Source organism: Chroicocephalus ridibundus, chromosome 1 (assembly GCF_963924245.1).
Source record: "Chroicocephalus ridibundus chromosome 1, bChrRid1.1, whole genome shotgun sequence".
Taxonomy (NCBI): Eukaryota; Metazoa; Chordata; class Aves; order Charadriiformes; family Laridae; genus Chroicocephalus; species Chroicocephalus ridibundus.
Window position 1 is genome coordinate 14,438,850 of NC_086284.1, and position 27,241 is coordinate 14,466,090.

General features: G+C 44.1%; 1 protein-coding gene across 1 annotated transcript; it reads left to right on the top strand.

Annotated features, from left to right (window-relative positions):
• The first annotated feature begins 412 nt into the window (after positions 1-412).
• On the top strand, positions 413-25,377 carry HEPHL1 (hephaestin like 1). The gene is made up of 19 exons (XM_063336761.1): positions 413-543; positions 1,338-1,550; positions 3,377-3,556; positions 4,566-4,820; positions 5,867-6,035; positions 6,759-6,898; positions 7,035-7,166; positions 9,915-10,126; positions 10,577-10,727; positions 11,899-12,111; positions 14,264-14,477; positions 16,111-16,250; positions 17,097-17,237; positions 20,296-20,402; positions 20,827-21,049; positions 21,786-21,925; positions 22,532-22,691; positions 24,025-24,105; positions 24,186-25,377. The coding sequence occupies exons 3-19, from the start codon at positions 3,433-3,435 to the stop codon at positions 24,386-24,388; spliced, it is 2,805 nt and encodes a 934-aa protein (XP_063192831.1). The 5' UTR covers positions 413-543; positions 1,338-1,550; positions 3,377-3,432; the 3' UTR covers positions 24,389-25,377.
• The last annotated feature ends 1,864 nt before the right edge of the window (positions 25,378-27,241 follow it).

The window sequence follows — 27,241 nt, forward strand, 5'->3', positions numbered from 1 at the left end:
TGTGGGGTTTCAAACCTTCAAAAGAGGGAGAAGGTGCTAAAACTGTACAGAAAGGCCTGAGTGCTTGGTCCTCAAGTGAAGACTTGTAGCAACCAGTCTTGGAAGTAGGATGACTGCTACCACACAGAAAGGGGCTTGGACACCGCTAGCACTGTCCAGGTTTACTCCTCAGCCTTTATTCCACTAGTTATGTGATATGTCCCAGGGAACTATTTATCTGCACTGCAAGCACCAGTTATTTATCAACTCTTAAAGGATTTTTTTTTGTCTCTAAATTATTTTCCCTTCCCAACACTAGGTTTGCAAGTGTGTATGCGACCAGAGGAGCCAACCGCATAGGGCGTGTGTACAAAAAGGCTATTTTTAGGCAATTCACAGATGACACTTACTCCCAGGAAATCCCCAAAGCAGCCTGGTTGGGGTTCCTAGGGCCAGTCCTGAAGGCAGAAGAAGAGGATGTCTTTATTGTCCATCTAAAGAACTTTGCTTCCCGCCCATACTCTGTGCATCCACATGGGGTATTCTATGACAAGGACTCCGAAGGTAAAAGCTGGTTTGATCTTTCTCTTTTCTCTTTTCCTCTCCTTTTCCCCTGGAGTAGCTAATATCATGTCTAAAACTTTGTCCAAGTATTTATTGTTCTGGCCATTGACATCAGAGGACTTTAGAACACTCTCTCATAAAATCATCAGTAATTGCAGCTGATGACTAAAAACAAGAACAGCCTCGTCTCTTAAAAGTTTTCGCCACAAACCTTTGACGCTTGGGATAAATCCAGCACTGAAACAGGTTAGGTGGGTCTTTTTTCCTGAATTATTGTCCTGAACTATAAGTCACCGAAGCATCTTCCCTCCTTCCTTCTACTTCTAGCCTGTTGGAATTGATAGAGTTCTTGTAAGTAAATGTTTTCCTCTCTATGGGCTATAACAGGCTTGATTTAATTTTCAGAATCCAAAGCTGTGCGTGTGTATTTTGGTTAGAGGGCTGTATGGATTTGTTTACGTTGACTACTCTCATCAGTTTTCTGTATGAACATATACAATGTTAGCTGACAAAATGTGGAGATGACAAGAGTAAAGAGCCAAGGAAAAATTTGAGCCTGTTGATGCATCTTCAAAGCTTCATCTACTGAAAAATGGTGGATTTTAACTCTCACCATTTTTTTGACTGTTTTGCCAGAACTTCTGAGTTTTTTTCAGAATTTCTCAGTGATTCTATGTTTGTGAGTGCTGTTACTATTTTTTAAATCTCTGATAAATTAGAAGAAAATACATATTTACTTAAGGAAAACAATTAAGGGGGGGCTAAAAACTTCCTTTTTCCTTTTAATGCATTAGGAGCACTTTACCCTGATGGAACCGGCGGTAAAAGCAAAGAGGACGACTTTGTTGTTCCCGGTGGAAATTACACATACACATGGCCAGTAAGGAAAGATTATTCCCCAACTTTGGCAGACTCAAACTGCTTGACTTGGATTTACCATTCTCACATTGACACACCAAGAGATATTGCATCTGGTTTAATTGGGCCACTGCTGGTTTGTAAAAAAGGTACTGAGCTAGAAACACCGACAAAGCAAGCCCCTCTGCCAAGCTTGGCATCTTAACAGTCATTTTTGCTTACAGGTATAAACATGATGGTCTAGAGTCTATCCCTACATAGCCCATAAAAAGGGGCAAGGAATAGATGGGCCATTCCAGGAGCATCCCAGGGTAGGTATTGTAGCTCTGGGACAACCCCCTTCCTGCTCCCCTTTGGCTTCACGAGAGGTTTGCCTCAGCTGGTGGAGGGATTGCAGCATGCTCTGTGGCCAGCCGGTCATGGCCGAGACCGAAAATACATGTTCCCAAACTGGGATCGTTTCAGGACAAGCAAAGGACTCATTGCCCAGGAAATGAAATTAGGACTGTGCGGGTGACTTCGACATTGGTATTTACATATTCGAAACCCCAATGTTCTCTGTCTTTTTTTACCCATGTGGATTATATATTTATTTTTGCTCGTAAATTGTATAACTCAACCATACGGGGATGTGCACTGAACAGTGGAGGTGATACCCTGTCCCGTGTACTTTATAGCCTTCTAATATTGTGCTGGAGCCATCAGGGACCATGTACCAGCCCTCTCTCCTCTATTAGCTGATCCGTCACCCCCTGTCCACCTGGGCATGTGTAACTCACCCACCTCTTCCCAGTACCTCCAACAGTACAAAACCAGCCCTGATTTTATGTACAGGACACATAAGTGGAGCAGGTTTTATATGTGAAGAAGAGAAAGGCTTCAACATGGAAAGGATAAGCCTGATCTCCAGCTTAACTTGCACAATTAAAATGTCTCAGACTTTTATTCTCCCAAAGAGCCTTTGAAATCTGCAGAACTGCCTGAATATGTGAAACTGAGCCGATAACTATGCAATCACACATGAAGTTAGGGGATAGCACATTCAAGACAATCCTAGCCTTAAAGACCACATTATCTGCATGTTTGGTCTTGAATTCATCAACGTGGATGTCTGCACAATGCTACTGCTGTAGTCCTCCATCCAACGGTGGTGGGTGGCTCCTTACAGGACTGACAGCAAGGCTCTGGGGCTCCCTCCCATAGGAGACAGGGGAAGCAAAGGTTTTCATGGGTTCAGAGGCAGACTGGATGATTAGATGAAGTCTAAACCTGCCAATGGTTAATAAAAGACTACTCAGTATCGCCAATCCTATAGTCTCAGGTTGTCCCCCAAATGGTCACTCAGATAATGATACTGAAACTTAGCCTGAAGAGATTATATTCATCCTGCTTCAGCCTTTTTAAATTTAAGTATCTAGTCCTAGATAATTGTTGTGGTTTCCTTGTTAGTCCGCAGAAAGCGAGCCACATTTGGACAGCCATTCTGGTATGGTATGGTTTTCACTAGTCGCTTCAATGCAACAGACAGGCAGGCTACCATTTTCTTCTCCTTAATTCCTGGTCAAAAGAAAGTCACTGGTTTCTGACTGGATCAGGCCCATGACCTGGCTCACTGTGTAGCCACACGGATGCTTACACTGACTAAAGGGCAGGGTTGGGTGCAGTGGGCCAAAGATGGGGAAAATGGGACCACATATATTGGCAGGTACTTGTGCTTATGTCAAATCAAAGAGATCCTGAAATATCAGCTTGACTTGGACGAGATGTACTGCCTTCTGGAGGCACTTGTCGGCTCAAAGGCTGCTGGAGGGGGGTCAAGATGTCTTAGAAGAGCAAAATTAGATGAGGTTCATTCTGCCCCACAGATCATGGGCAAAGCACCGCATTTTCTTGAGTGCTGCAAAGTTATTGTCACTTTTAAATTCAATCCCCGCCAAGGCTTTTTTTATCACTCTCCTTTTCGTTTGCAATTTAGGAACTGCAGATGAGACCTCAATAGAAGGGACTGGTGCTGCTAACGCTTTTGCCCTGATGTTTAGCATTGTAGATGAAAACTTCAGCTGGTACCTCGATGAGAATATAAACACCTTCTGCTTAGAACCAGCCACAGTTGACAAAGAGGATGAAGGTTTCCAGACCAGCAACCGAATGCATGGTGAGCAGGACTCTTGAGCAAATGGTGACTTGCAGCAGTGACCAGGCTCTTTTTGTTTCAGTAGGACTTTCTGTCCCTTGGGATGCCTCTCGTTTATCTGTGTCAGCAAGGAATGGGTCGGGATGTTGAAGTACCGTGTTGATAAAAAGCCTCTCCCCAAATACAGCACAACACACTGGTTTGCAGAAAGGAGATTTAGCTTTCGTGCCCAGCTCTGCCACTTGTTTAGCATTTTATCTTAGGCAACAGATTTAAGCCATTTGGTGACTGTTTGACCAGCTGTGAAAAAATAAAAGGAGGCTGCAGAGCACTTTGAGATGTGTGGATTGGAACAGGCCAGCATTTCTCAAAGGCCCTTGTGGATGGTGGCCCGGCTGGTACAACCACTCCTGCCCTTCAGAGACCCACTGGCCAATAGTACTTTGTGCCATTTGGAGATCTGGTGTAAGAAGTTAAATCCAGATATTTCTCTGTATTTGGGTTGTTCCATGGAGCCTAGGAGCTAAAATATTTTGCAAAATAGGAGTCTCATTCTCCTAGTGTCCTGATACATTGTCAGGTGTGGAAGCTGAGGAAGAGCGAGCTGACTAGACTGATTTAACCGGTATCATAATTTTCAAATCTAAATTGCTTAAGCCTGGCATATAATGGTATATTTATGACTCAGAATAAGAGGAAATAGATTTCAGACATGCTAAATAGCTGCAGAACAAGTTAACTTCATTATCAGGCCTTTTTGGTAATGACTTGGCCTTCGCAACATCTTGATATCACCCAGGAAATTTTTCACAGACTCGACCAGAATATTTGGACCATTTGATCATCCAGAGCTGTGAACTCTACATTCAAAATGTTACTCTTCATCAAGGAGCCTGTGAGGGCCTTGTTCACTGTGGACATTCAGACAGTTTCTTTTCTGGACCAGGAAAGGATCATCCTTAGAAATAGGGTCAGAGGCACTTGGCACTTCTCTTTCACCTCTCATAAAGTCTCATACTTTTGTTTTTAGCTATTAATGGTTATATTTATGGCAATCTCCCCGGCTTGGAGATGTGTGCTGAAACTTCCATATCCTGGCACTTGTTTGGCATGGGAAGCGAGATAGATATCCACGCTGCGTATTTCTACGGCCACACGTTCACTAACAGAGACCAGAGGGCAGATGTCGTTGGTCTGTTCCCAGCAACATTCATCACAGCGGAGATGACTCCTGGGAACCCCGGGAGGTGGCTGATAACGTGCCAGGTTAATGAGCACTTACGAGGTATGCTGCTATAGATCTCCCCGATCCATTCAGGGTTCGGGGAAGTTCCAGCCTCTATTATGCTTGGAAAAGAAAACTGAGAGATGTTTCCAGGGGAAGCAGGATTTGACAATTTTTTGTGACTAACTGAACTCCTTGGAACTGTTTCACCAGATAAACGTCATGAATGTGAGTTTAGTCACCAGTAGAAATTATACGTGTTGGGCCAAATCTTCAGCTAGTACAAATGTATTAGCTATGTAATTCATATGAGGAAGGCTTGCTAGACCCAGCGCTGACACCACACTTCCTATGTAGACTGGAGATTTTGATGAGCAATGAGAAGAGCCTTCATCATCACTTTTTGTGGTAGATAAGGACTTACACATAAAGAAAAATCATGCCAGCTGAACACTTCATAGCTTTTCCCTTTACAGTAATCAGACAAAAATTGGCAGTGCTTTCAGAAACCTTTATGTGAGGGAATTTGATGGTGATGTTGTGATATTTGTGTGATGCAAGAGCCCGAAAGCACGTGTCATAAACTAGGTGTCATGACAGCAGGCAATGTGTAATTATCATATCAGAGATGAGTTGGGAGAATTTTTACTTTTAAGAACTTGCACATTGATTTCAGTGGGAACTTGCATCAGGCAAAACAGACTTGATTCTGGTAAGCAACAAATATCTTCAGTGTGGTAATCGGCCTCTGTTTCAATGAAAGTGAGGAGGAGATGATGCCATTTTGCACACTTCAGGAGGCACTCTGGCCCCCAAAATCATTATACCATCCTTACACAGTTTAAGGAATTGAGTAAGTAAGCTCACTAAAGAGTGCCATTGATGTCAGTGGATTTCACCTGTGGCATAAAGTACCACCTTGCAAAAGAAGGCTGCTAGCATCTGGCCCAGTGTAGGCAGAGGAAGTCTTCAAAAATAGAAACTTACCCTAGTAATTGTTTCCAATCCACGTAGCTCCTAGAGAGTTTTGAATGTGCATTTGTAACCATGAGATTGCTGACTCTGCAGCTGGCCAAGGACTGTCTCCAGACTCTTTCTTCTCCCAGGTGGCATGGAGGCACTGTATGATGTTCAGATCTGCCAAAAAAACCTGTCTCGGCCTTTACCTCTCAGTCACAAGAGAAGATACTATATTGCTGCTGAAGAAGTGCTCTGGAATTATGGACCTGACGGTTATGATAAATTCACTGGGCAGGGTTTAAATGCCACTGGCAGGTAAGCTTTCTTGTCCTCTCCTGTTGTGCTTTAATTTCAGGAGTCTGGGTGAGACTTCCCCAGTGATTCACCAGGGCTAGGTCCTGCACTGTAATTAATTTTAATTGAAAGGGGCAGGGAGGAATGGATTTCAACAGCCTTGTTGGGAAGCTTGATTCGTAACTGCGATGCTCGGAGCTGCTGTCTGGAAGCACTTATCTTGCTTCATTAAGTCCATGGAGAAAGTGAGGCCTGGTCAGGTATGCAAAGTTCAGCAGAGTTAATGACCCTACGTCGAGACTCCGCAAGCAGCTTTCACACTTATAATCCGTGTATCTCAGAGGGGCCATAATGGTAGATTTTTTTCCCCCTGTTATTACTGATGAAGATGAATTGTATTACAGTACCTCCCGGGAAAGTTAACGAGAATTAGAAACACATTGTGCGCAGGTATCGGCACAGGCCTTGCCTAAGGTAGTTAGAGGTAAGTTGACGTAGATGTCTGTCTAAGTAAATTGGGGTTAAACACATGAAAGTCTAAAGCACAATGAATGGCCATTTGTTAACTAATTTATAACTGTAGTTCAGACCACTAATATGTCTCTCTGTCTCCTAGGAAAGTGTATGCAAAGTAGTAACTTGGGGGGTCATTTCTCCTGTGTCTGGAGTAATAACTTTACCCAAAATGAAGGGTTCTGTCTGAACCTCCAGTTATTTAACCAGTCCAATTTGTTAATTCCACAGTGAATCTGCAATATATTTCACACAAGGGACTGACAGAATAGGAGGGCAATACTGGAAAGTTCTCTATGTGGAATATACTGATGCAACGTTCAGTAAGAAGAAGATTCGGTCAGAGGATATGAAGCACCTGGGAATACTTGGTAGAGTGAATATTTTCCCCTCCTGTCATTATACTGGGTTTGAATGCAGATCCACTTGGATCCGGAGGGGAATTCTTGGATCCCTTGGATCCGGAGGGTAGTTCTTCTAATACCTTCCCTCACTTTCTTTTTTAAGGCCCCGTTATAAAAGCTGAAGTGGGAGACACAGTGCTAGTTACGTTTGCCAACAAAGCCAGAAGGAGCTATAGCATTATGGCCCATGGCGTAAGCTTCAGCAAGCTGTCGGAAGGTGCTCCCTACTTAGATGGTAAGTTTTGACCACTGTATCATCACATCCAAAACACCTGAGTCTAAAGATCTTCTGTTGCTCTGCAGGTTTGCCCTTTTTGTGGATGTGAAGGCACAGAAGGGATGATTTGCTTAGTTTGTATCTACCCTACATGTCACAGTCTGCTGGTCTCCCCAGTCTGCCAATGTGCTGGTTCTTCCCCTTGGAGATGTGCCAGAAAAGGTGTTTAAAAGTAGCTGAGATCCATGTTGAGCAAAAGGCACAAGTCCAATCCAATTTATATTAGTTGTAATCTAATATTGTTCAACTGCAGTCAGTGGATCTCCTCTGGATATGCTCCAGAATTATAAAGCTTAGGATCTGGCACAACGCCTCTGATGAGTCTTCGGACATAGCTGTCCACATGGTCTGGGTTGATTCACTCGTGATTCTCTAATCCAGGTCGGGCATTGCCCTTGCTTCACTGTCAGGATTGTTAGCGTCGGAGGCATCTTTTATCTGATTGACCCGAAATGTGGAGCAGTGATAATCCTTATTAATCCTCATACATATGTAAATGCTGAAATGGAGCATTTACCAAAGGCTTCCTCTCATTTTGTGCAAGGACAGGATCTTTATCACCTAAGTTTAACCATTAAATGTTAAATGTCATATTTAATTGATGGGCACCTTTTTCAGTCAGTGACAGGAAACAACTCCTTCAGGGGGTAAGAAGAATCCCTTTTACTTTGAACACCCATTTTAGGAGAGAGTAGGTCACCCTCCGGAGATGTCTTTCTGTCTCTGTTGACTATAGAGAAGCCTAGAGTTTGGTTTAGGGACTAAGTTTTTGAGGGCTCACGTAAGGTGAGCTGAATCCTATCTATCTGTAGCGTCTACAGAGATAATATTGTGGTCTCTGAAAAAGTTTTTGCTACATTTGCAGCATTGAAAAGAAATGTAGGTTTCTTGTTGTCTAAATTGCTTTGTTTCCACTACAACACTACAACACATGAGGAGGAAACTCATGGGACATAATCCCTGTTTCGAGAACTGTACTAAGAGAATTAGGTCAAGATAGAATCATAGACTCATCTAGAGGCTTTATTAAATTCTGATGTCCCTAATTGCTGACCTTGCAACACACCAAATTTGCCAGCAGGCCCCACTGTAGCCTAAAACAACTGGCTTGAGTTCAGCCTTGAAGCCACCTGTATACATCCTGATGCCACCCCTATCAGATGTAGTCCCCTGATGGAAAAGCATCTTCTCTCCGCTCACAGTCCTGTTGAGCTTTCACTTAACGCTCCCCAGTAATAGCATCCATCAGCATTGCACCCTTTGGTGGGGAGCAAAACCAAACCAAATCCTACAATTCAGCAGCAGTGTGTGCTCCACACCTCTGCGGCTTTGGAGAGGAACCTGACTCCAGATTCGTCTCTTCCTAACAATCTTTCTGCCCCTTTTCCTCTCCCTGTAGCCCTTGGGTTTTGGATTTCCATCATCTCTATCAACACATACAGCCCCTACAGGTGCTGTAGGTTTACAGTGAAGGTAAATGATTTTTCAAAGGTTGTGTATTGTCTGAGTGCAGCTTATTCATGAGAAAATACTGTACATAAATGTACCTACAGATGTCTGTAGGCATCTTTTTTCAATTGTGCTCTCACGAAATACTCTTCTATGTTGATAGTTCTCCATTCTCAGAGAGTTTTTACCCCCAAATCAACGTTCTTCTTATTGAGCACTGTCACAGGATGAATCCAGTAGCATCAGATAGAGTGGCAGGAGTACTCTACTTTGTATTGCAGTTTGCAGCAAATAGTATGTGTTTAAATGTAATACTGATATTTTACTCATGTCTAAGTTTCCAAGAGGATTCTCTTGGAGTGTTAGAGATGAGAATTAGGTTGGTGCAGTCTGCTGCTGCCAGACACATCTGTCTGTGCTGGGAAAATCCAGTCAGTGAGTGCTTAAGCATTAAAGAAAATTTCTGGTTTGGTCTTCCTCGTAGAAAAGACCAAAAAGGTTACTTAGCACTTTTTTTCTATAAAGGGTGCTGGGATGACCCCTTTTGCCAACTTTCAAGTCCTCTCTGAGTGGTTACCAACACTCCTTTACAGTGGCCAAATTACATGAGTGGTGCTACCTCCGCCCTGTGCACAGCCGCAGACAATGGCCCAAATCCTGTAAAAGTGGGTTCTAAAAACAGTAATAGCAACCACCCTCTGGAGACTCTGACAGAGGTTCCTGTCCGTTGCTACAAAATCAAAAAGAAACAATTAGCAGGATCAGATATCTTTTGAATTTCTAAACAGCCACAGCTGCAGCTCCGCTCGCTGAGGTAATTGCTTCGTTGGTGCTTAATGAAAAGTCGGAGTCTCTGTTTGTGCCACAGATGAATCTCATGATAGGGCAGGTAAGCTACGAACATTAGAGGAAGCCATTTCAGCACAAGGATGAGCTCTACATGTCTTGTCTGACTGAATCCAGTTAATCCAGATAGCGTCGGAAGGTGTCCGGGTGAAGCAGCTAAGCTTGTTCTGCAGGGAATGAGCTTGGTTGTCCCCATGGTAGAGGACTCTGGTGAGATGTCCCCGTGGCATAGGACTCTGGTGAGATGTCCCCATGGCATAAGTGCCCAGACTATGGGAGGTGCTTGACCTGTAGCTACAAGGCAGGGAGGCTTGTCCACAGAAATCAGCAGCTGTGTCTGATTCCCAGCTAAAGCTTCAGGAAAACAAACCCTTCCCATAAGCTTGATGCTTCTCAATTTTCCCTCTGCAGGCTATCTGAAGCCAGGAGCCCATGTTAAGCCGGGTGAAACCTTCACATACAAATGGAGGGTGCCTGAAAATGGAGGCCCAACAGAGAGTGACCCCCCATGCCTGACCTATCTGTACTACTCAGCCACTGATGCTGTCAAGGACACCAACTCCGGCCTCGTGGGGCCTTTGCTGGTCTGTCGGAAGAACACGCTGAATCACGACGGGACGCAGGTGCTCAACGTGGACACACGCCTGTCCCTAACATCAGGGTGTGGCACTGGGGGGGTTCCTATATGGGCCAGTTTGCCCATTTTCCAGATCAGTTTTAAGAGATTAAACAAATATCGTTCCTCAGGGTAAAAGCTGACCTAAAGGGATGGTTAGGAAGATGAAACTGTCATTACCCACTATTCTGGCTCGTCCCTAGGTTTTCCATCTTTTCCATGCACTTATTAGCAATGAATGCATCTTTCCACTCTAAGAAAGTAACAGACACTTTATTTATCCTTCTGTCTGATGGTAGAGTGACAATCCCTCTCTCTACAAGGACATAGTGAGAAGGTGGCTGCAATCTGGAGGGGAAAGAAAGCTTTGTTAAAAAAAAAGTAAACATTTTTGCTTGGGTAACTCTGCACAGACTTTTTTTTTTTTTTAATGTCCTGGCTTCCTTCTTGGCTACAGAAAGGAATAGACAGAGAATTTTACCTCCTCTTTTCAATCTTCGATGAGAATGACAGCTGGTATCTCCACAAAAATATCGAAGCATTTACTGGAGACCCTTCAAAAGTAGACGAAAATGATGCAGATTTCAAGGAATCCAACAAAATGCATGGTATGAAATATCTAGTATCTGTTAATGATACCTTTCCTTCAGTCATATTAGGAAGATGAGTTGGCAGATTTTATCATCATTCACAGCTGACTGCAGTGCACTGCAGGGTGAGGTGGAAGGCTGTCAGTCCGCTTCTGGCCAGCTCCTGATGCCCTTGGAGTGCACGTTAAACACCGGTCACATTAGCAATGAATGCATCCACCTACCAACTACACCTGGAGAAAGGCAACAGAGTGCAGCTTTTAGATACCACACTTGGGTCTATAAAAAGCCATAATGACAGAGTCACACACCAGCTGCAGGAAAGGCTGATGTTCACTGGTGATTTTAAATTTCACTGCTGGCCTTGGCACTGACTCAGGCAATGAAGGTCCTTCCGCTCTCTTCTGCCAGCTCGCACTTGGGCAGTGACAACTCTGGAAGAGGAGAGACAAAGACTAGGGGAATGGCTAATGATATTTTAAAACATCACTTCTGGATGTAAGTGTCTGACTTCAGCATGGATGTCCTCAAAGTTATTCTGAACATGGCAGACTTGAGCAAAGCACATAACCACTCTTTGCTTTAGTTTTCTGAAGAGCACTGAGAATATATACTGTTAGAGAACCTCAGGGCTTTCTGGACCCATCTCTTTTATTCTTCCATTATGAGGTGGTATCTCATACTAAAGTTCTGTTCTGCCGTAATATCTTTCACCCAGTCATCACAGAGAGCATTTGAGGATTAGGGAGTTGTGAAAGAACTTGTGAAAGAAAGATACATTTTGGAAGTACAAGTGGAAATCAAACATCAAAATCACATAAAAAGGCTCTGAACTTATAACTTGGACTCTTTATGGCCTACTCCATGGCCTTAATGATCTGGTTGTACATTCTCCAGGCTGAAAGGAGGTACCAATAGGCACCTTGGAAAGCTCAGAGGAGAAATGCTACAAAGGGCTATTACAAGATTTTGAAGGCTAAAAAAAAAAAGGTAGAAGCTCAGAGCTTACAGGAATAGCATTCAGGCATTAACTTGGTGTCATTCGCTGCTACCTTTGCTTCCCAAAATGCCCCTTTAACTAATGCCGTGACTTGCTGAGTGGTGAGTCTCTTGCTGGGAAGGTGGTAGGGGGCTCTGTGATGAGTTTCCACCGACCTGCTGCCAGTTAGGCACTTTCTTTCTCTTCCAGCTGTCAACGGATTCTTGTTTGGTAACCTGCCAGGCCTGGCCATGTGCAAGGACGACAAGGTCTCCTGGCACCTCATCGGGCTGGGCAGTCACTACGACATGCACGGGGTTCATTTTCAAGGAAACACCATCGACCTGAGGGGGACGACGAGGGACGGGCTGGCCTTGTTTCCTCATTTATCAGGGACAGCGCTGATGCAGCCAGACCGTGTGGGTACGTTCCTGAGCTTATCGTGATGGTGTGGCACCTGCAGAAATGAGGCAGCCAAAATAAGAGTCGGTGAGATGCTCTGCTCTGCACAAGGGAGCCTGAAAGTGTGGGGACCACAGGGACCTGGTGGAGCTGGTTATTCAGGCTGGGCTACTTTCCGGGCAAGGTGCTGTAAATCAAATATATGTGTGCACCGAAGAGCAGGGGCTTTGATGACCTCGGATAGGCAAAGCAGCAGGCAGACAGATGGCTAACGGGATGCTCGCAGAATTTCCATAACTCTCAAAACAGGCTTTTTTTAAGCGAAGACAATATTCATTGCTATGCAGATAGTCAGCATCATTTAAGGCATTTTAGGACTTCAGTAACATTTAGTCTTTAGGACTTTCTTTAGAAGTATATACATAAAAGGTTCTCATGTATAATTCAGTGATACATTCCTCAAACTCAGAGGGGATTAATTGTTTGTTGAAGATAGCAGATAAGCTTCATTCTGAAGAGTGCAATGTTACTTTTCTTTACATTGGTGCAACCCTATTTAAATCAATGGAGTCATCAGAGTTGTGCAAGGCTACGCCAAGGACCATCCTTGGCCAGAGCACCTGATAGAAATTTCTGTTGCCCTTGTGTTAGACCTCTGGTGCTGGTGTCTTTAAGACAGCAAACTCTTTTCTTATGCATATCCCATACATTTCCATCAATTGTCATGAAACTGCACTGCAGGACTCAAACTAAACAATATGTTCTACAAGATTATTAATTTTTGCCAGCCAACCTTCTACTGTCAATAAGGAAAACTGAATGAATTATCAGAACTTTACAATCACCAATGCCTGTGACTTTGTTAACTGCATTTTATTTTACCTTTTTCAATACTTTTGCCCTAGAAGCAGAAGGAATGGACTGAGATCCAGTCTGGACAGAGCTATGCTTCCAATTTTGGTTCCATCACTGACTCCCATACAAGGCAGCTGTGAAAGTGCTTTCCTCCTTCAGAGGAGTGGTAGCTGGTAGAGCCACGCAGGACTACACTGTGGTCAGCTTCTGCTTGTGTAAATGGGAAGGAGAGCACAAATGTTAAAATCTGCCCATGGACAAGTTGAAAGATGCTCCCACTGTCACTGCAGCCTTTGACCATCAGAGCTGCAGAAAAGCTGGTCCATGGCGTTTTGGCCTTTCATGGAGGAAGACCAAAGGGTCTCACAGTTGCAGCTTTAACTCAGTCATTTTTATACCATATAGATGCACATAAACAAGTGGTTATAAGCAGCATCTTTCCTTTTGTTAGAGGAATTCTTGTATAATGGGTCTATATCTGTGTTGCAAAGTCTCTAAGAGGCCTCCATTAGCCTAATTACACCGGGCAACTGCAGGGGCTCAGTGGAGAGTCTCATGCACCCAAGGCTGGCACAGCAGCTCTGTGCTCAGGGACAAGGAAACAGCATCTCTGAAACACACACCCTGTTTCTCTGCGCCTTTATTGGTGTTTGCAATGCACACCCCTCCTGCGTCTTCTTGTGCTCCCCGTGGGCACATCTACAGTATGGGCAGCACTGGCGAATTCAAGCTTATTGGCAAGCTTGCTCCTACTGCCAGACATCTAATCAATTGCTTTTCAGAGCTCCCTTGGCTAAACTAATCTAATTCAAATAGTTAGAAGTAATTTATGGAGATTTTTGAGTGAAGATGGAGCAGCCTAGTCTTTCCGATGGAGCAAAAAGTTACTTGCTGACTTACAGATCTCCATTTGTGTCTGCATTCACACTCAGCTTTTAGCTGAAGAACCTGTTGCAATGTAGGAGTTACAGGTCACAACCCTGCAGTGTCCTATGTGCATATTTACTCTTATGTGTGAATGTCAGCCTGAAACCTGTTCCTCTTATGTCTTGGGACCATAGAGCATATGGTAACTAAAGGAGATGACTGGTGTATATACGTTTTATCAACTAGTTTCTCCTTCAGTCCCCTTAATTTTTCAAAGCCAGTGGGCTCTGAGTGACACAGGCATCCCCTCACTTGGCTTTCCATACAGCATCATGGATTTGGTTTGTTTCAGGACAAACCAGAGCTGTACAAGGCACAGGACCTAATTTGCCAAGCTGCTGCTTTTTGAGGTTTTTTAAATTGTCTACATCTCATGCACTTTCCTTTCCAGGCACATTCAAAGTGGTTTGCAGGACTTTTGATCACTTTGTCGGTGGGATGAAACATCTCTACGAGGTCAGCAGCTGCCGTAATAGCACCCGAGGCCAGCAGCAGCACGGAGCCATGAGGCTCTACTACATCGCTGCGGAGGAGGTGGAGTGGGACTATGCCTCAAATAAGAGCTCGGCACCGAAGATTTACAACATCAGCAGCAATGAGGAAAGGTACTCAAAGCAAAAAAATCTTGTGGCCGTGGGGTGTGCTCATAGTGGAGGAGGAACTTTGAAGCATCGTTGCATGAAGCCAGCCTCATACTTTTTAGGAGGCACTCTTTGCTCAACAAAACAAGAGAAAACCTATTTAAAAAGTGACAGCCTCTCAGACTAGACTACTTCATGGGCAGCATTTTCAAATGTTTTCATCTTGGAGTGTCTTGTAATGCTGCTGAACCCAAGAAAGCTTCCAAATCCCTAAATCCGTGTGTGTGTTCCAGCCCTGGCTCACCTCCACAATGGTGCCCCCCAACCTCCCTTCCTCATTGTCCCCAGTTTCCCCATCCCACTGCTCTGGTTTTTACAGAGAAGAAACCCAGGTATGTGTCCAAGACATGAGCCCCTACAAGGAGTGCAGATGCAGTAGGGAGGTTCTGAGCCTGCTTCCCTGCAGCGCAGTAGCCTCTGGCTTCCCTGAAAAAGTTAGAAGCAGTAACAGCCACAAGTGAATCACGTTGACACTGCACTGTGCTAAGGAATCAAAAGTGTGTGCAGAAGATAGGCGTTCCAATTCGTATTGCATAGGGAGGCCTCTGAGACCACTTTGTTGAAAACAAAAAGGAAACAAGGAACATATTTCAAAAACAAACCTTAGAAAAGTGGCTGAGAAACTGCACCCTGTAAAGAGGAAGAGAACAGCGTAGTCGGTAGAAAATACACCTGAAAAGTCACAGGTGATGAAGCGTATTTAAAAAAGTATTAACTCCAGCATTGTCAAATGCTGCTGTTGCACACACAGTGTATTACTATGGTAAGCAGTACTCCTGGGGCATTTTTTCCTTTTATTTACTATGTTGTGAGCCAACCGTGCAACTCCTCCGCCAGGGGCACCTTGGAGATGAGCTGCCAGGAGACAGAGCTGCTCTAGGAAGAGGGTGAAGGCTCTCCTCCACAGCTGGTGGCGAGTGTCCTCTACCGGGGAGTCAGCCCTCTGGGATCCCACAGGAGCAGGGACAACTATCTGTGGGTGACTGCGGGAACCTGGAGGGCACAGAAAAGCATCCTCTGCCAGGCGCAGAAGGGAAAATACATTTCTCACTTTATCTTTGCGCTGGGAAAGCATCCAGCCCTGTGCAGCACACAGCAGAAGGAGGGGGGGCTAAAGCAGGCCCCATTTATCTCAGACAATGGCATTTGCTTTTGCAAGGTTAGGCTTTGGTTATCATCTTCCTGTGGCCAAGACACAAAGGCAGCCACCCTGATAAGAGGATGCAGGTTTACAGGGACAGGCAGTATCTTTTATTGGAGCAGAGAATGCAGCTGGAGAGAGTGGCCAAACCCACCCTTCGCTTGAACTTCATCTCTGCTCTGACAGCTCTGGTGAACAATTTGTGTTCCCAAAAGTTTGTGATGAGTGAACCATATCCTCAGATCTACCTGTTTGAAGAGGGCGTGTGTTTAGTGAGGATTATCACTGTTATTATTTGCCTTTTAAAATCTCTTGCAGCACCCAGAGCTTCACATTAATCAGCACATTGGCCCAAGCCACATATTCTTATCACATCTATTATGAATAACACAACAGTTACCAGGCTTTAGATATGTAAGATTTAGAGCCTTTAATTTTTACCTTTTTATTTTGCAGCTATGGGCATGTTTTCCTCAGCCAAGCGGAAGATCTGATCGGTTCAAAATACAAGAAGGTGGTTTACAGGGAGTACACAAATGGCAACTTCACGCAGCGCAAAGTGAGGAGGGAGGAGGAGGAACACTTGGAAATCCTGGGCAAGTAGCTCTCGTGGCTCACAGACCCAGCCTGATATCTGATTGCTTTCCAAAAACAAAGAGGTTTTCCAGCTTTACTAACGTGGAAAACAAGGAACACTGATGCCTGCTCCAGGTTATCAGTGATTTTACACCCAATGTGTATAATCGCTGAGTGCAAAGATGCTTTCCAAATTAGAGAATGCATTCTCAAACATGAATAAGGAGAACAGGGAGGATGTCAAAATGGCAATTCCAGGATTCACCTTAACATAAGAGCATGTAACGTGGGGGAGGCTCTTGTAGAAAGATTAAGTCAGTATTAAGGGGCTGTATTTGTATCTGAAATTGGGCAAGACAGAATTTTACGCATGTCATAAAATAACCAACAGCCCATGTTTTTCATGGGGTGAGAAGTGGGCAACAACTGGTCAGAAAGTAGGCAACACTCTCTAGGAATATATTTGACATTTCCTTTTTTGCAGTACAAAAGTAAAAAAAAAATGGGGAAAAAAAAAGAAAGCTGTTAGCAGCTTAAGAAATAAAATTTTAAAAGATACAAAAAACATCCACAAAGAGTTTTCCTTAAAAACAAGCTTTCCAAAGACCTGTCTCAAGAGTCAACAATTCTTCTGATTGACCGAGAAGAAAAAAGATTATTTATATATAAATATACATATATATATATATATATGGAGATTTTCATCAGCTGAGATAACAAACCGATTTTGATGGCTTTGCTGAAACACTAGAAAAGCCCGAGGGTTTGGAGAAAGACCTTGGCTCCTCTCCTAGGCCAAGCTGAATTCAAGTTTGTTGAATTCAGAAAAGCAGCATTAATCACCAGCATCCTCTGTTTTAATTTAGGGCCGTTACTCCATGCTGAGGTTGGTGACTCTGTCCTGATCGTATTTAAGAACAAAGCCAGCAGACCTTATTCCATAAGTGCACATGGTATAGAAGAAGTGGGTTGTGAAGAACAACCTGAGACCCCAATCACCCTCCCCGGTAAGGCTCTCTTTTTTTTTTTTCCTTTGAGCTATAAAAGCATTTTAACACACAAATAATAATCCCCCTTTCAAGTTTACGCATACTTCTATGTTCTCCCAGGCACCATACGCTCAATGTTTATTCAGATATGATTTTGTGTTGTTATACATGTTGGTTCTTGATCAAGTGAGCCTGTTTGGGCAGAGAATGAACCTTTGTTCCTATCAGGGACAGAAACAGCAATGTAATATCACTGGACAACTGCCAAAAAAAAGCAGAAGCAGGCCCATAGTCACGGCAAGAGAAGTGTCAGCCAGTGCTGCATTTGCTCCAGATGTTCTAAAAACTAAGAAACTCATCAGTAGAGTTGCAGTTGGCAATGTTAACTCTGCCTTTCTCTTTATCTACACAGAACTCGCATTTGCATTCAGAGCTGATGCATAACATGCAAAATGTCACTGTCACTTGATTTAAAAGTCTTTGAAGAAGCATACCGAATATGCCTCAGTTTCTAGTAAAGAAAATAGTGGAAAATAGTTCTCACAGCAATGAAATTTTTCATCTAGAAAAGTACTTGTTAAAATGTTTGTACTTTATTTATCTTGGGTTTTAAATTCTAGTAGGAAGCCAAACTCAAACCCAGGCGTTATAGTTAATCCAAAATGTACGCTCCTTTTCTTTCCATCACCCATGCAATTTTTTTACATAGCATTTGTGAGCTTCGGCGTGCAACTAAATGAAAAGAAATTCTGATGTACTAAACCTCTCTGGATGATGAAATCTCTTTCCTGTAGGTAGCTGTATCGATACAGTACAATCACACTCAAGCTCATGGCCAAATACAGTACAATCACACTCAAATTCATGGCCAAATGTGAGCCATCGGTGCCTTGATGGAGACTGATGAACCTGTGCTTAATATATGAAAAAAAAAAAAAAGCTGATTTATATTATTCCCTTGTTTTGTTATTTGCTCCATGATGTTGATGATGCTGTTTTGTTGACAGTCGAGGTGTAACACTGGGAACACTACTGTCATGTCTCCTGTGTCCACATGGGAGCAGGCTTGGGATGAGTTAGCTGAGGGAAGGTGTCTGCGGTTGTCAGTAAGCCAAAGGAAAGGGCTCTTCAGCAAAATCTAAAGACACTTTTCCTTAGGAGCTTGGAAGCAGCAGTTAACATGGAGAATGAGTCCCTCAAAACAAGAATAATTCCTGGGCATTTCAGTCCCCACCACCATCATCTAGAAATCCTCACTGTCTGCCTTCCTTGGCCAGGTGGGACTGCTCACCCCAAACTCCTCAGAGCCCATCTAGTCCTACTAAATCCTGAACCAGTCATCAGTCAGATTTACGTCCTACTAAATCATGCTCCCGAGAGCACTGCCAGCTCCTAAAGAGACCGTGGGTGTCATGGTAAAGAGGTGCAGGGAGCAGATCCATAGCAGCCTGAGACAAAACAGCTCTCATCTCCCACAGCTTTGTTCTCTCCCTGTCCATTCCTCCATTTACACATCAGCAAAGAGGGAGAAAACACCCGTTCTTCTCTTGTTCATCAGTCTTTTCAGGGGTTATGCTTCATCAAAGATGGGTCTTTGATGCCATCTGAAGTGTCTCAGGTTTTAGGTAGAGTGGAGATTTTTCCAGTTACAGCCTCCAAACATCCTGAAGTGAGGAGTAAAATGCAAGGAGGTGGTGAATGACCGGGGCCAGGCTCCAAGGCATGAATGCCTCTGAGATTAATGGGTTTCTTGACAATGTTTTCTACCCTATCCATGTAGTGTTGTGTCTTGAAAGCCTTTCTGATGTCTGCTGAAGTGCATAAAGCCATGCTGTAATGCCCAGAAAGTGCTCGTCCTCTAACATTAAATGATATTGCAACATTTATGGGAGACTCATCTCATACAGTATGATATTTGAGAGTCACCGTTTCTTTTTTTTTTTTGGTAGTTATTGCTGTACAATAAACCCCACTATTGCGTGATCCATCAAAACGGTGTAGTGGCTCAGTGACACAAAACTAGGCTCAGCCACTTCACAACCATTTAAGCTTGAAAACTCTCCTTTGCCCTGATGCCCACAGCTCTTGGCAGCTGTTGGGTTGTGGCTATACTGAGAGTCTTGTGATTTCCTTGTTTCCCCTGACTCGTGGCATGTCCCTAGCTGTTCTTGACTTTTGTCACCCTGGAAGACTTTTGGGCCAGAGACTGCCTGGTTCAGCATTTCTCCACCACTTAAAAGGGCAAGGTGCTGACCATATCTTGGTCTCCTGACTTTCCCTGCAGTACCAGCAAAAAAACAAAGCGGGGAACCCAGCACAGGCAGTTCATCTGAACATAGGTGTGCTTGTGTTCCCTGTAGAGAACTGATCCTCACCCAAAGAGATAATCTACCCATCAGATTGTTCTGTTTTCTAAAATCAGAGGTCGGGGAATCTCTGCTCAGGGAGGACAGGGCGGAGGTGATGGCTTTCAGGAAGGGACAGGGGTTCTCTGTTAATTGCTGGGGAGCAGGGACTTTGCTGGAAGCGGAAAGGACCCTCCTGTTTCTCCCACTCAGCAGGTCGGTACTCTGCTCTCCTCTCCTGTCTCAGAGCTGATACACTGCTGCAGCACCATCTGCAAAATCCCAATGGCAACTGCCACATCTTTGTGCCCTGAGAAAGCCCAAAAAAAAGTCCAACTGAGAAAGTCCAAAAAACATTTTCTGGCGCTTGGCTCCCAATATCTTCAACTGACCTTAAGCATTGGCATCCAAGACCATTGATATGCTACAAGTTTTGCCCAAGGAGAAAGATGAAGAGTCCTATCTCCACAGTTCCCTCTGTGGGATGCCACTGTTCCCAGCATCATTGGCAGATCTCCTTTTCTGGGGGCCATCTGCCTTCTTTTACACCACTGGAACCTCGTCGACCTCCTGGAAGGCAGAATCACACCCATATCCCATTGCTGCATGCTTCCACAGATAGTTTTGATGCAGATCATTTTTGGATGAGGAGGGTAGCAGATCTCAGTTACATACTGTTCAAAGCCTCTAATACCCAGCTGCTCTTGGTAAAATTGTTCTCTCTGTTTTAGGGGAAATAAACACCTACAGGTGGAACGTCCCAGAACGATCCGGCCCTGGTAAAACAGATCCAAACTGTATCACTTGGGTTTATTATTCAACAGCGAATTTTGTAAAGGTAACCAAAAAGTGGTCATTAAAGATTACATTGCTTTGGCTAAAGCATCCTGTCTTGCATAATGTTTCTGAAAGGATCCTGCTTCTCGTTTACGCGAGGAGCACAGGCTAGAGGAACGACTTACAGAGCTAGATGCTTTGTCATCTTTAATAACAGTTGCACATGCCTGAGTAATTTAATCTACTGAAATCCCCTGGGATACACCCTGGTAATGTGATTCCCTCCTTAAAGAATAGTGGAAGGGATTTTGAATGAAGGCAAAACATTGCTTTGGTACATTAAAATAGGGACATGTAGAGAAAGATTTTCTCTCATCTGATAGAAAAATGGGATTTCATCTTTATTCAATCTGTAGCTAATCTGTATATATTTCTTAACTGAATGAACTAGAAAATGTGTAATGCATATATTTATTTTATTTCAGGACACATACAGCGGTCTGATTGGGCCTCTTGTAGTTTGCAGAAAAGGAATTCTAGATGAAAGAGGTCTAAGAAAGGACATTGATCGTGAATTTACCCTTCTGTTTATGGTGTTTGATGAAAATGAATCCTGGTATTTGAAAGAAAATATTGAAACATACCTTCATAAGAATCCTGATGACTTTAATTCCACTGAGAACTTTGTAGAAGGCAACAGCATGCATGGTATGTAGGACTCGGTGGCAGCAGCCAAGAGGACAGAGGTTTATTTTTCACAGCCCTTTTAGGAAGACGTTGGACTTAGCCTGCAGTCACCCAACCACGTGACAACTTCATAAGCTGCAACTCTGGAAACAAAAAGATTTCACGAGGCCCAGCCAAGATATTTTTCTAACAAGACAGTTTAATCTAATAGTCATGGGAAGAGGCTGCCCTGACAGAATTCCCTTGTCATTTGGGAGCTGTGGGCTTGTTTTGTAGGAGTGTAAGGATGGCATTTCAAAACCGTGGCTGTAGTAGCAGCCAGCCCAGGAGCCAGGCAGAACAGACTGGATGGGGCAGGAACAGCCCTGGCAAAGCAAACATCTCCTTCCGCAGATGGTACCCATTTTAGGCACCAACTCTATTCCCTCTTTTTCCATGTAGCTCCTCAGCATAAATCCTGTTTGTTCAGGAGTTTTATCTCAACCAGTAAAATACCTATCTGATGCTTTTCAAGACAGAAAAATAGGTGCTGCTGTGCACTTAGATGATTTGGAAACTGAAATGAAAATGTGACTGTCTCCCTGCAGAGGCAGCGGTCACTATGGAGAGGTCTTGCCCTGGCCACAAGTGCGGGTCCCCTCTCTGCCTGGGCACCCCTTCTCCCCGCAGAGAAAGTGGGAAGGGCACCTGAGGTGGAGGGTACCATCACCCCTACGACATCCAGTTATTAACCAGTCCTATTTTGTCATTCTTCCAGCAATCAATGGGAAGATTTACAACAGTCTCCTGGGTCTAACGATGAATGAAGGTGATAGGACAAACTGGTATTTGATAGGCATGGGCAATGAAGTGGATATACATACAGTCCACTTCCACGCACAGACCTTCATCTTTAAGGTTGGTAAAATTCATCAAAGTAAAACCTTTATAGTGTGATGGGAAATTTCTCCAAAAAAAGTCCGAGTTCTAGCCTGGTTTTGCAGCTTGGGCACGGAGCCCTGGGCTGATGCCGAGGTCAGTGGGAGTTTTGCATGTGAAGGAAATACAAAATGAATGAGAACCTTGCAAAGCTTCTACCACTCTGAACCTGTTCTGAAGCATGAATAAATGTCACTGTTAGAGAATGTGATTAGGTGGGTAAAAATATATATTTATCCATGGGTATAAGGGAAGATACAGGGAGGAAATCAGAGAGAGTTATGCCTGCTTACAGTATGGTTTTATGTTGTGATAGCTTGACGCTGGCAGGACTATCTGAAAAATCTGTCTTTCTAAGAAACGCCCATGCTCAACCAGCACTTGAAGTCCTAAGGAGGGGTGTCCTGCTGTTAATTAATTAATTGTTTAAATGAGGGATGTCCACAGACCTCAGTTTTCCTGGATGAGGCCTACTAGAAACATTTGATCTGCCTTGAGGAGCTCAAAGTCTGACGGGAGTATTTCAGTGCCCATGGGGAGTCTTTGAGGCAAGACTCTTATGATGCTGGTTTTGCCTTGCCACAGACAGATAAGGACCACAGAGGAGATGTGTACGACCTTTTTCCTGGGACTTTCCAGACAGTTGAACTTGTAGCAGAAAACCCTGGAACGTGGCTTCTGCACTGCCATGTAGCCGATCACATCCACGCTGGCATGGAGACGACCTACACCATCAATAAATCAGGTGCAGTATCAGAAACATGTCCTAGCACTCGGAGGTGGCATCGCAGCAGATTGGATGGAAGGTGGGGAGGGAAGGAAGAGAGAAAATGTCACTGCTGCACCATGCACGCTGGCGGGAAGCACCTGTAAATTACTGCCATGGCCAGTTAGTATCGTCTGAGGACGGGACAAACACTCTTAATGACATGGCAAATACAGTAGTCTTGGCTGCACTCTGCAACTTAGAAACAGTAGGTGCTTCACAAGAGCCCCTCTAAGATAGCGGCAGCCCTTAGTCTCCCGCAGGTGGTGCAGAAAACAACTGTAAAGCTATTTTTCAGCCTTGCTGCCACGTGATGTGCATGAGGGTCTGCAGACTGGCACGGTGCTGTTCCTCCCTGCAAACTCTGCCAGCTCATGGGGCTATTTGAGCTCCTTCCTGCATGGGTAGAGACCAGCTGAGAGAGATACAAGGTGCTGCAGAAAATGATTGTCCATCCTGCAGAAAATGATTGTTCATCCTGTCCAAGAAATAGGTGATCTTTTGACTAAGAAAAGTTGGTAAAATTTTTGAGTGGTGCTGGTCCCTTCCACCACTGGTGACTGAAGTCAGAAGTGCTTTGTGAGCCTCTCCACATCACATAATTTCACTTAACATCTGGGTCCAGCATCTCCTGCCTGGGTCCCCGCCGTGCTTGCTACACTCCTCTGCAGGGACTACAACCTGTAATCCTGTAGCAGCAGGATGATAAATGATTGGCCAAACGTAGCCAAAATACTCCTTCCTTGGACAAGGTGAATTTATTTTATAACACACGTTCATTCGGGCCGTGAAACTTCAAATGAAAAAGCAAAGGCAGAACTGAATCATGGAATCATAGAATGGTCAGGGTTGGAAGGGACCTTTAAAGATCATCTAGTTCCAACCCCCCTGCCCTGGTCAGGGACACCTCCCACTAGACCAGGCTGCTCAGAGCCCCATCCAGCCTGGCCTTGAACACCTCCAGGGATGGGGCATCCGCAGCTGCTCTGGGCAACCTGTTCCAGTGCCTCACCGCCCTCATCATTAAAAATGTCTTCTTTATGTCCAATCTAAATCTCACCTCTTTCACTTTAAAACCATTACCCCTCATCCTATCACTACAGCAAGTAGTGAAGCAACAGAGATGCCTACAGAGCAGGGGGATGTTGCCCATGGAGCTGCCCAGAGCAATAGCTGTGCTGATCTAATCTGGATTTCTGTTCAGATCAACAAGGTAGAAGGAGTTAAATAAAATCAGGGCCACTTTTCCAGAAGACACAAAGGTGTTTATTAAGGCTTTCAACTTAACTATGTTTTTTCTCTCTCTGCACAGAGCGGGAAGCCCCTTCAGAAGGAGGACTCACAACTGGAGCATATGATACAACTATTGCAAAAAATAGGACCCATGGAAAGGGTAAGGTTTTTTTTAAAATGGCTTTTAAAACTTTTCAGATTTACACATAGATTTCTTATGAACTACTTTTCTTTTAACAGATTATGACAGCAAAGGGGGCAATTTTTTTGGCAAAACTTTGAGCCCTGGAGAAGCCAGCCTGATACTCGCAGCCCTTTTTTTCATTGGCCTTGTTCTGTTGTCAACGGTATTAACCCTCTTCTGCCTCGTCACCCGCCAAGGAAGCAGGATCCACTATACAGCTCTGCACGACAAAAGTGCACTTCTGACGGATTCCCTGTAAATTCCCGCTTTTAGCATCATTCACAGAGCCGTGCCGGATTTCATGACATGCTGCTAATAAAACTGGAGGAAGACATGTGCTGATAGTCCTACCCCGTAGCCAGCGCTCACAAGAGGGACCAGGAGCTGTAGGGTTCAGCTCCGAGGGCCACGCACCACCCACCCATCACCGCTTCCACTCCTCCGGAGTTCAGCTGAGCTTTGCCCAAGATCAAATTTGGTGGCTGAGCAGCGCAGCACACCTCTTGGCCTCCACACGAGCTGCAAAGGATTTATCCACGGGAGTAAGGAGCGGGCAGCATGGCATCCATGCGCTCTGCGCAGAAATGCTAGGGAATAAATACCACCGGAGACTGTTCTAAGCGTGCCGGCTTCTGAAGGAGCAGGTGTCAATGTGGAAGTCCCCGCAGTTTCCCAAAGTCTGGATCAATGAATTCACCGATATTTAAGTGAATCTCCTTTTTTTTTTTTTTTTCTTTCACCCTGTTAAATGAGGAAACTGTGCTCCGAGGACAGATTGGTTTCTAACAGCTTTTGTTAATCCCTTTAAAAATCTACCCCTGAGCAACCTCTGAGAAACTTAGTAAACTTTGTAATTGCTGCTCGTTGTGGTCCTGATTCTGTACCTCTTCTTTGCACGATTAGCGCCTCGCTCCCTGCCTGTACTGAGGCCATCAGGAGGCTGATCTCTGCGCTCTGTGAGGAAGACAGGCAGAATCAGGCCATGTTTATTGATACTTGAATGTTTATAGCTCATTTTTAATTAGATTGTGCTCCTTCTTGCCTGCTCACATCGGCTACAGCTCTTGCAGAAGAACTCCAGAACACATACATCTGTGAAGCTGTTTATCTAAATTTGATTTTGAACGTAAATTCAAGTTTCTGGTTGTTTTCGGTTTTTGTTTTTGTTTTGTTTTTTTTCCAGTCCTGTATTTTGAAGTACGTTCAAATGTAGGGAACTTTACTGCCCATCACTCTTATTGTAGCTTAATGGCGTCCTGGAATGATGTCCAGTTAACCAGTATGTTAAAGTTTCTTGGATGTTTCTCAGTTATTTCCTGATTCCTTGTTTTCCCCAGTCATTTGAGAGCACACGCGTGAGGTGGAACTGCAGGACTGAGCCCAAACAGGAGTTACACCATAGCAATAAACACTTCCAGACTCCTTCTCTAACTCTTCTCTTTGAGCTGACAAAAACAGATGCTCTAAGCCCTTTCATCTTCCTGTTTTGTAAACATTAAAACTGAGGTCTCCTGTTCTGTGCAAAACTACTGTCTGTCTGTCTGTCTGTGCAGAACATTTGTTTTCTGTACACATACAAAATTAAAGCCTTTCACCTAAACATACGCTGTTAATAAAGGAAATTATTTGGTACTTTCCTTTTAGAGTAGCTAATGCGTCTGACATTTTAGAAACAGAATCATAAATATCTTTTGACCATAGCCAGCCAAAGCGATCACAATGATAATAAAAATCTGGTTATTTGTATGAGCCTTCTGGCACAATTCCCTTCATCTGGCGCGCTTCTCAGCTGGATGGCAGCTGTGAAACAAGAACGAAGCCTCCAAAGGTCCTCAGGGCCTAAGGATGTCACCGCCGCTTGCCCAGGTGACGCAGCCTGCCACGGAGAGCGTGAAGCATCACAGAAAATGTAAAGCACGGCACGTAACGTTGCCTGCCTGGTGCAGGCAGCCCCGTGACCAGCCCAGCCCCAACACCTGTGTTGAAGGACAGCATCTGTGTTGGGCTGAAGGACCAGCAGGAACAGAGAGCAAAGCAACAAAATGAACAAAGGAAGAAAAAAGAGTCACCAGGAGGGGCGTGTTCTCCAGAGAGCGCTACAGGCCCTCGAGTGTGAATAATCTGGATTACAAATTTGGGTGACAATCAGTACCTGTCCTAGCACCAAAAGCTCGAAAGGTGAAGATCAACGTTTACAAACTTTCCAGAGGAATAAGCAGCTCTGACACCCACGCAACGCAAGCTGGAGGAAACTGTTAAAAAACCCCCAACAAAATAAACAAGAAAAGTGTCCAAAGGAACAAAACAGATCATGGAAGAAGCAATGCTTTTTTTTTTTTTCTTCAAGAAAATTGTGCCTCAGAGAGGCTTTTTAAGGACTCAACACGTGTATAAGAGGCCTGGATGAATATAGCCTGTTTACATTTTCATACGACGTTTGACAAGGTCCTTAGTTAAAGCTTTTTTTTTTTAAAGCTTCGAAAGCATCGTGGGATGAAAGGAAGAGTCCACAGAGGCTAAATAACTGCTCAAAAGACAGAAATAAGTAGCCAGATTTCATGGTGAAAGTCACTCATGGGGTGCTGCAAGGACCCTTGGTCTTCAATATTTTCTATAAGTGGTGTGAAAAAGGATGACCAAGTTGAGTGACAATCATAAGTATGTGTGTCATGAAACATGAGTGATAAAGAGATAAAATTTAGTACTGGTACGCTTACAGCAGTACTTGTAGAAAAAAGCAATCCTAGCCCTATGTGCATCATACTAAGCATCTCAGAAATGGGGTCTTATTTTAATAGGTTAATGACAACGTTAGCTCGGGTACTCTTTAGTGGGCAGAAAGGCAAGTGAACATTAGGAATCAGTAGGAATTAAGAACAGAGCAAACCAGAAAACAACTTATTACCATTACATAAATGTCTGGGGCACCTGCATCTTGACTGCAGCGTGAGTCACATCCCCCGGCCCCATCCAGGGGAGGACGCGGCAGCACAAGAACAGCACAGAAAGAAGAACAAAGACAATCAGTGCTGTAGAACAGTTTCCATATGAGGAATTATTTCCTTGGACTACAGCTTGGAAAAATAAAAAGGACAATTGAAAGCAGACAGGA

Bases quoted from the DNA above. Each gene is read 5' to 3' on its own strand.
- HEPHL1 (XM_063336761.1), top strand. From the start codon at position 3,433: ATGTTTAGCATTGTAGATGAAAACTTCAGCTGGTACCTCGATGAGAAT. The intron at 14,478-16,110 runs GTACTCAAAGCA...TTTATTTTGCAG, and splicing joins ATCAGCAGCAATGAGGAAAG to CTATGGGCATGTTTTCCTCA. The intron at 21,050-21,785 runs GTATGTAGGACT...TCATTCTTCCAG, and splicing joins AGAAGGCAACAGCATGCATG to CAATCAATGGGAAGATTTAC.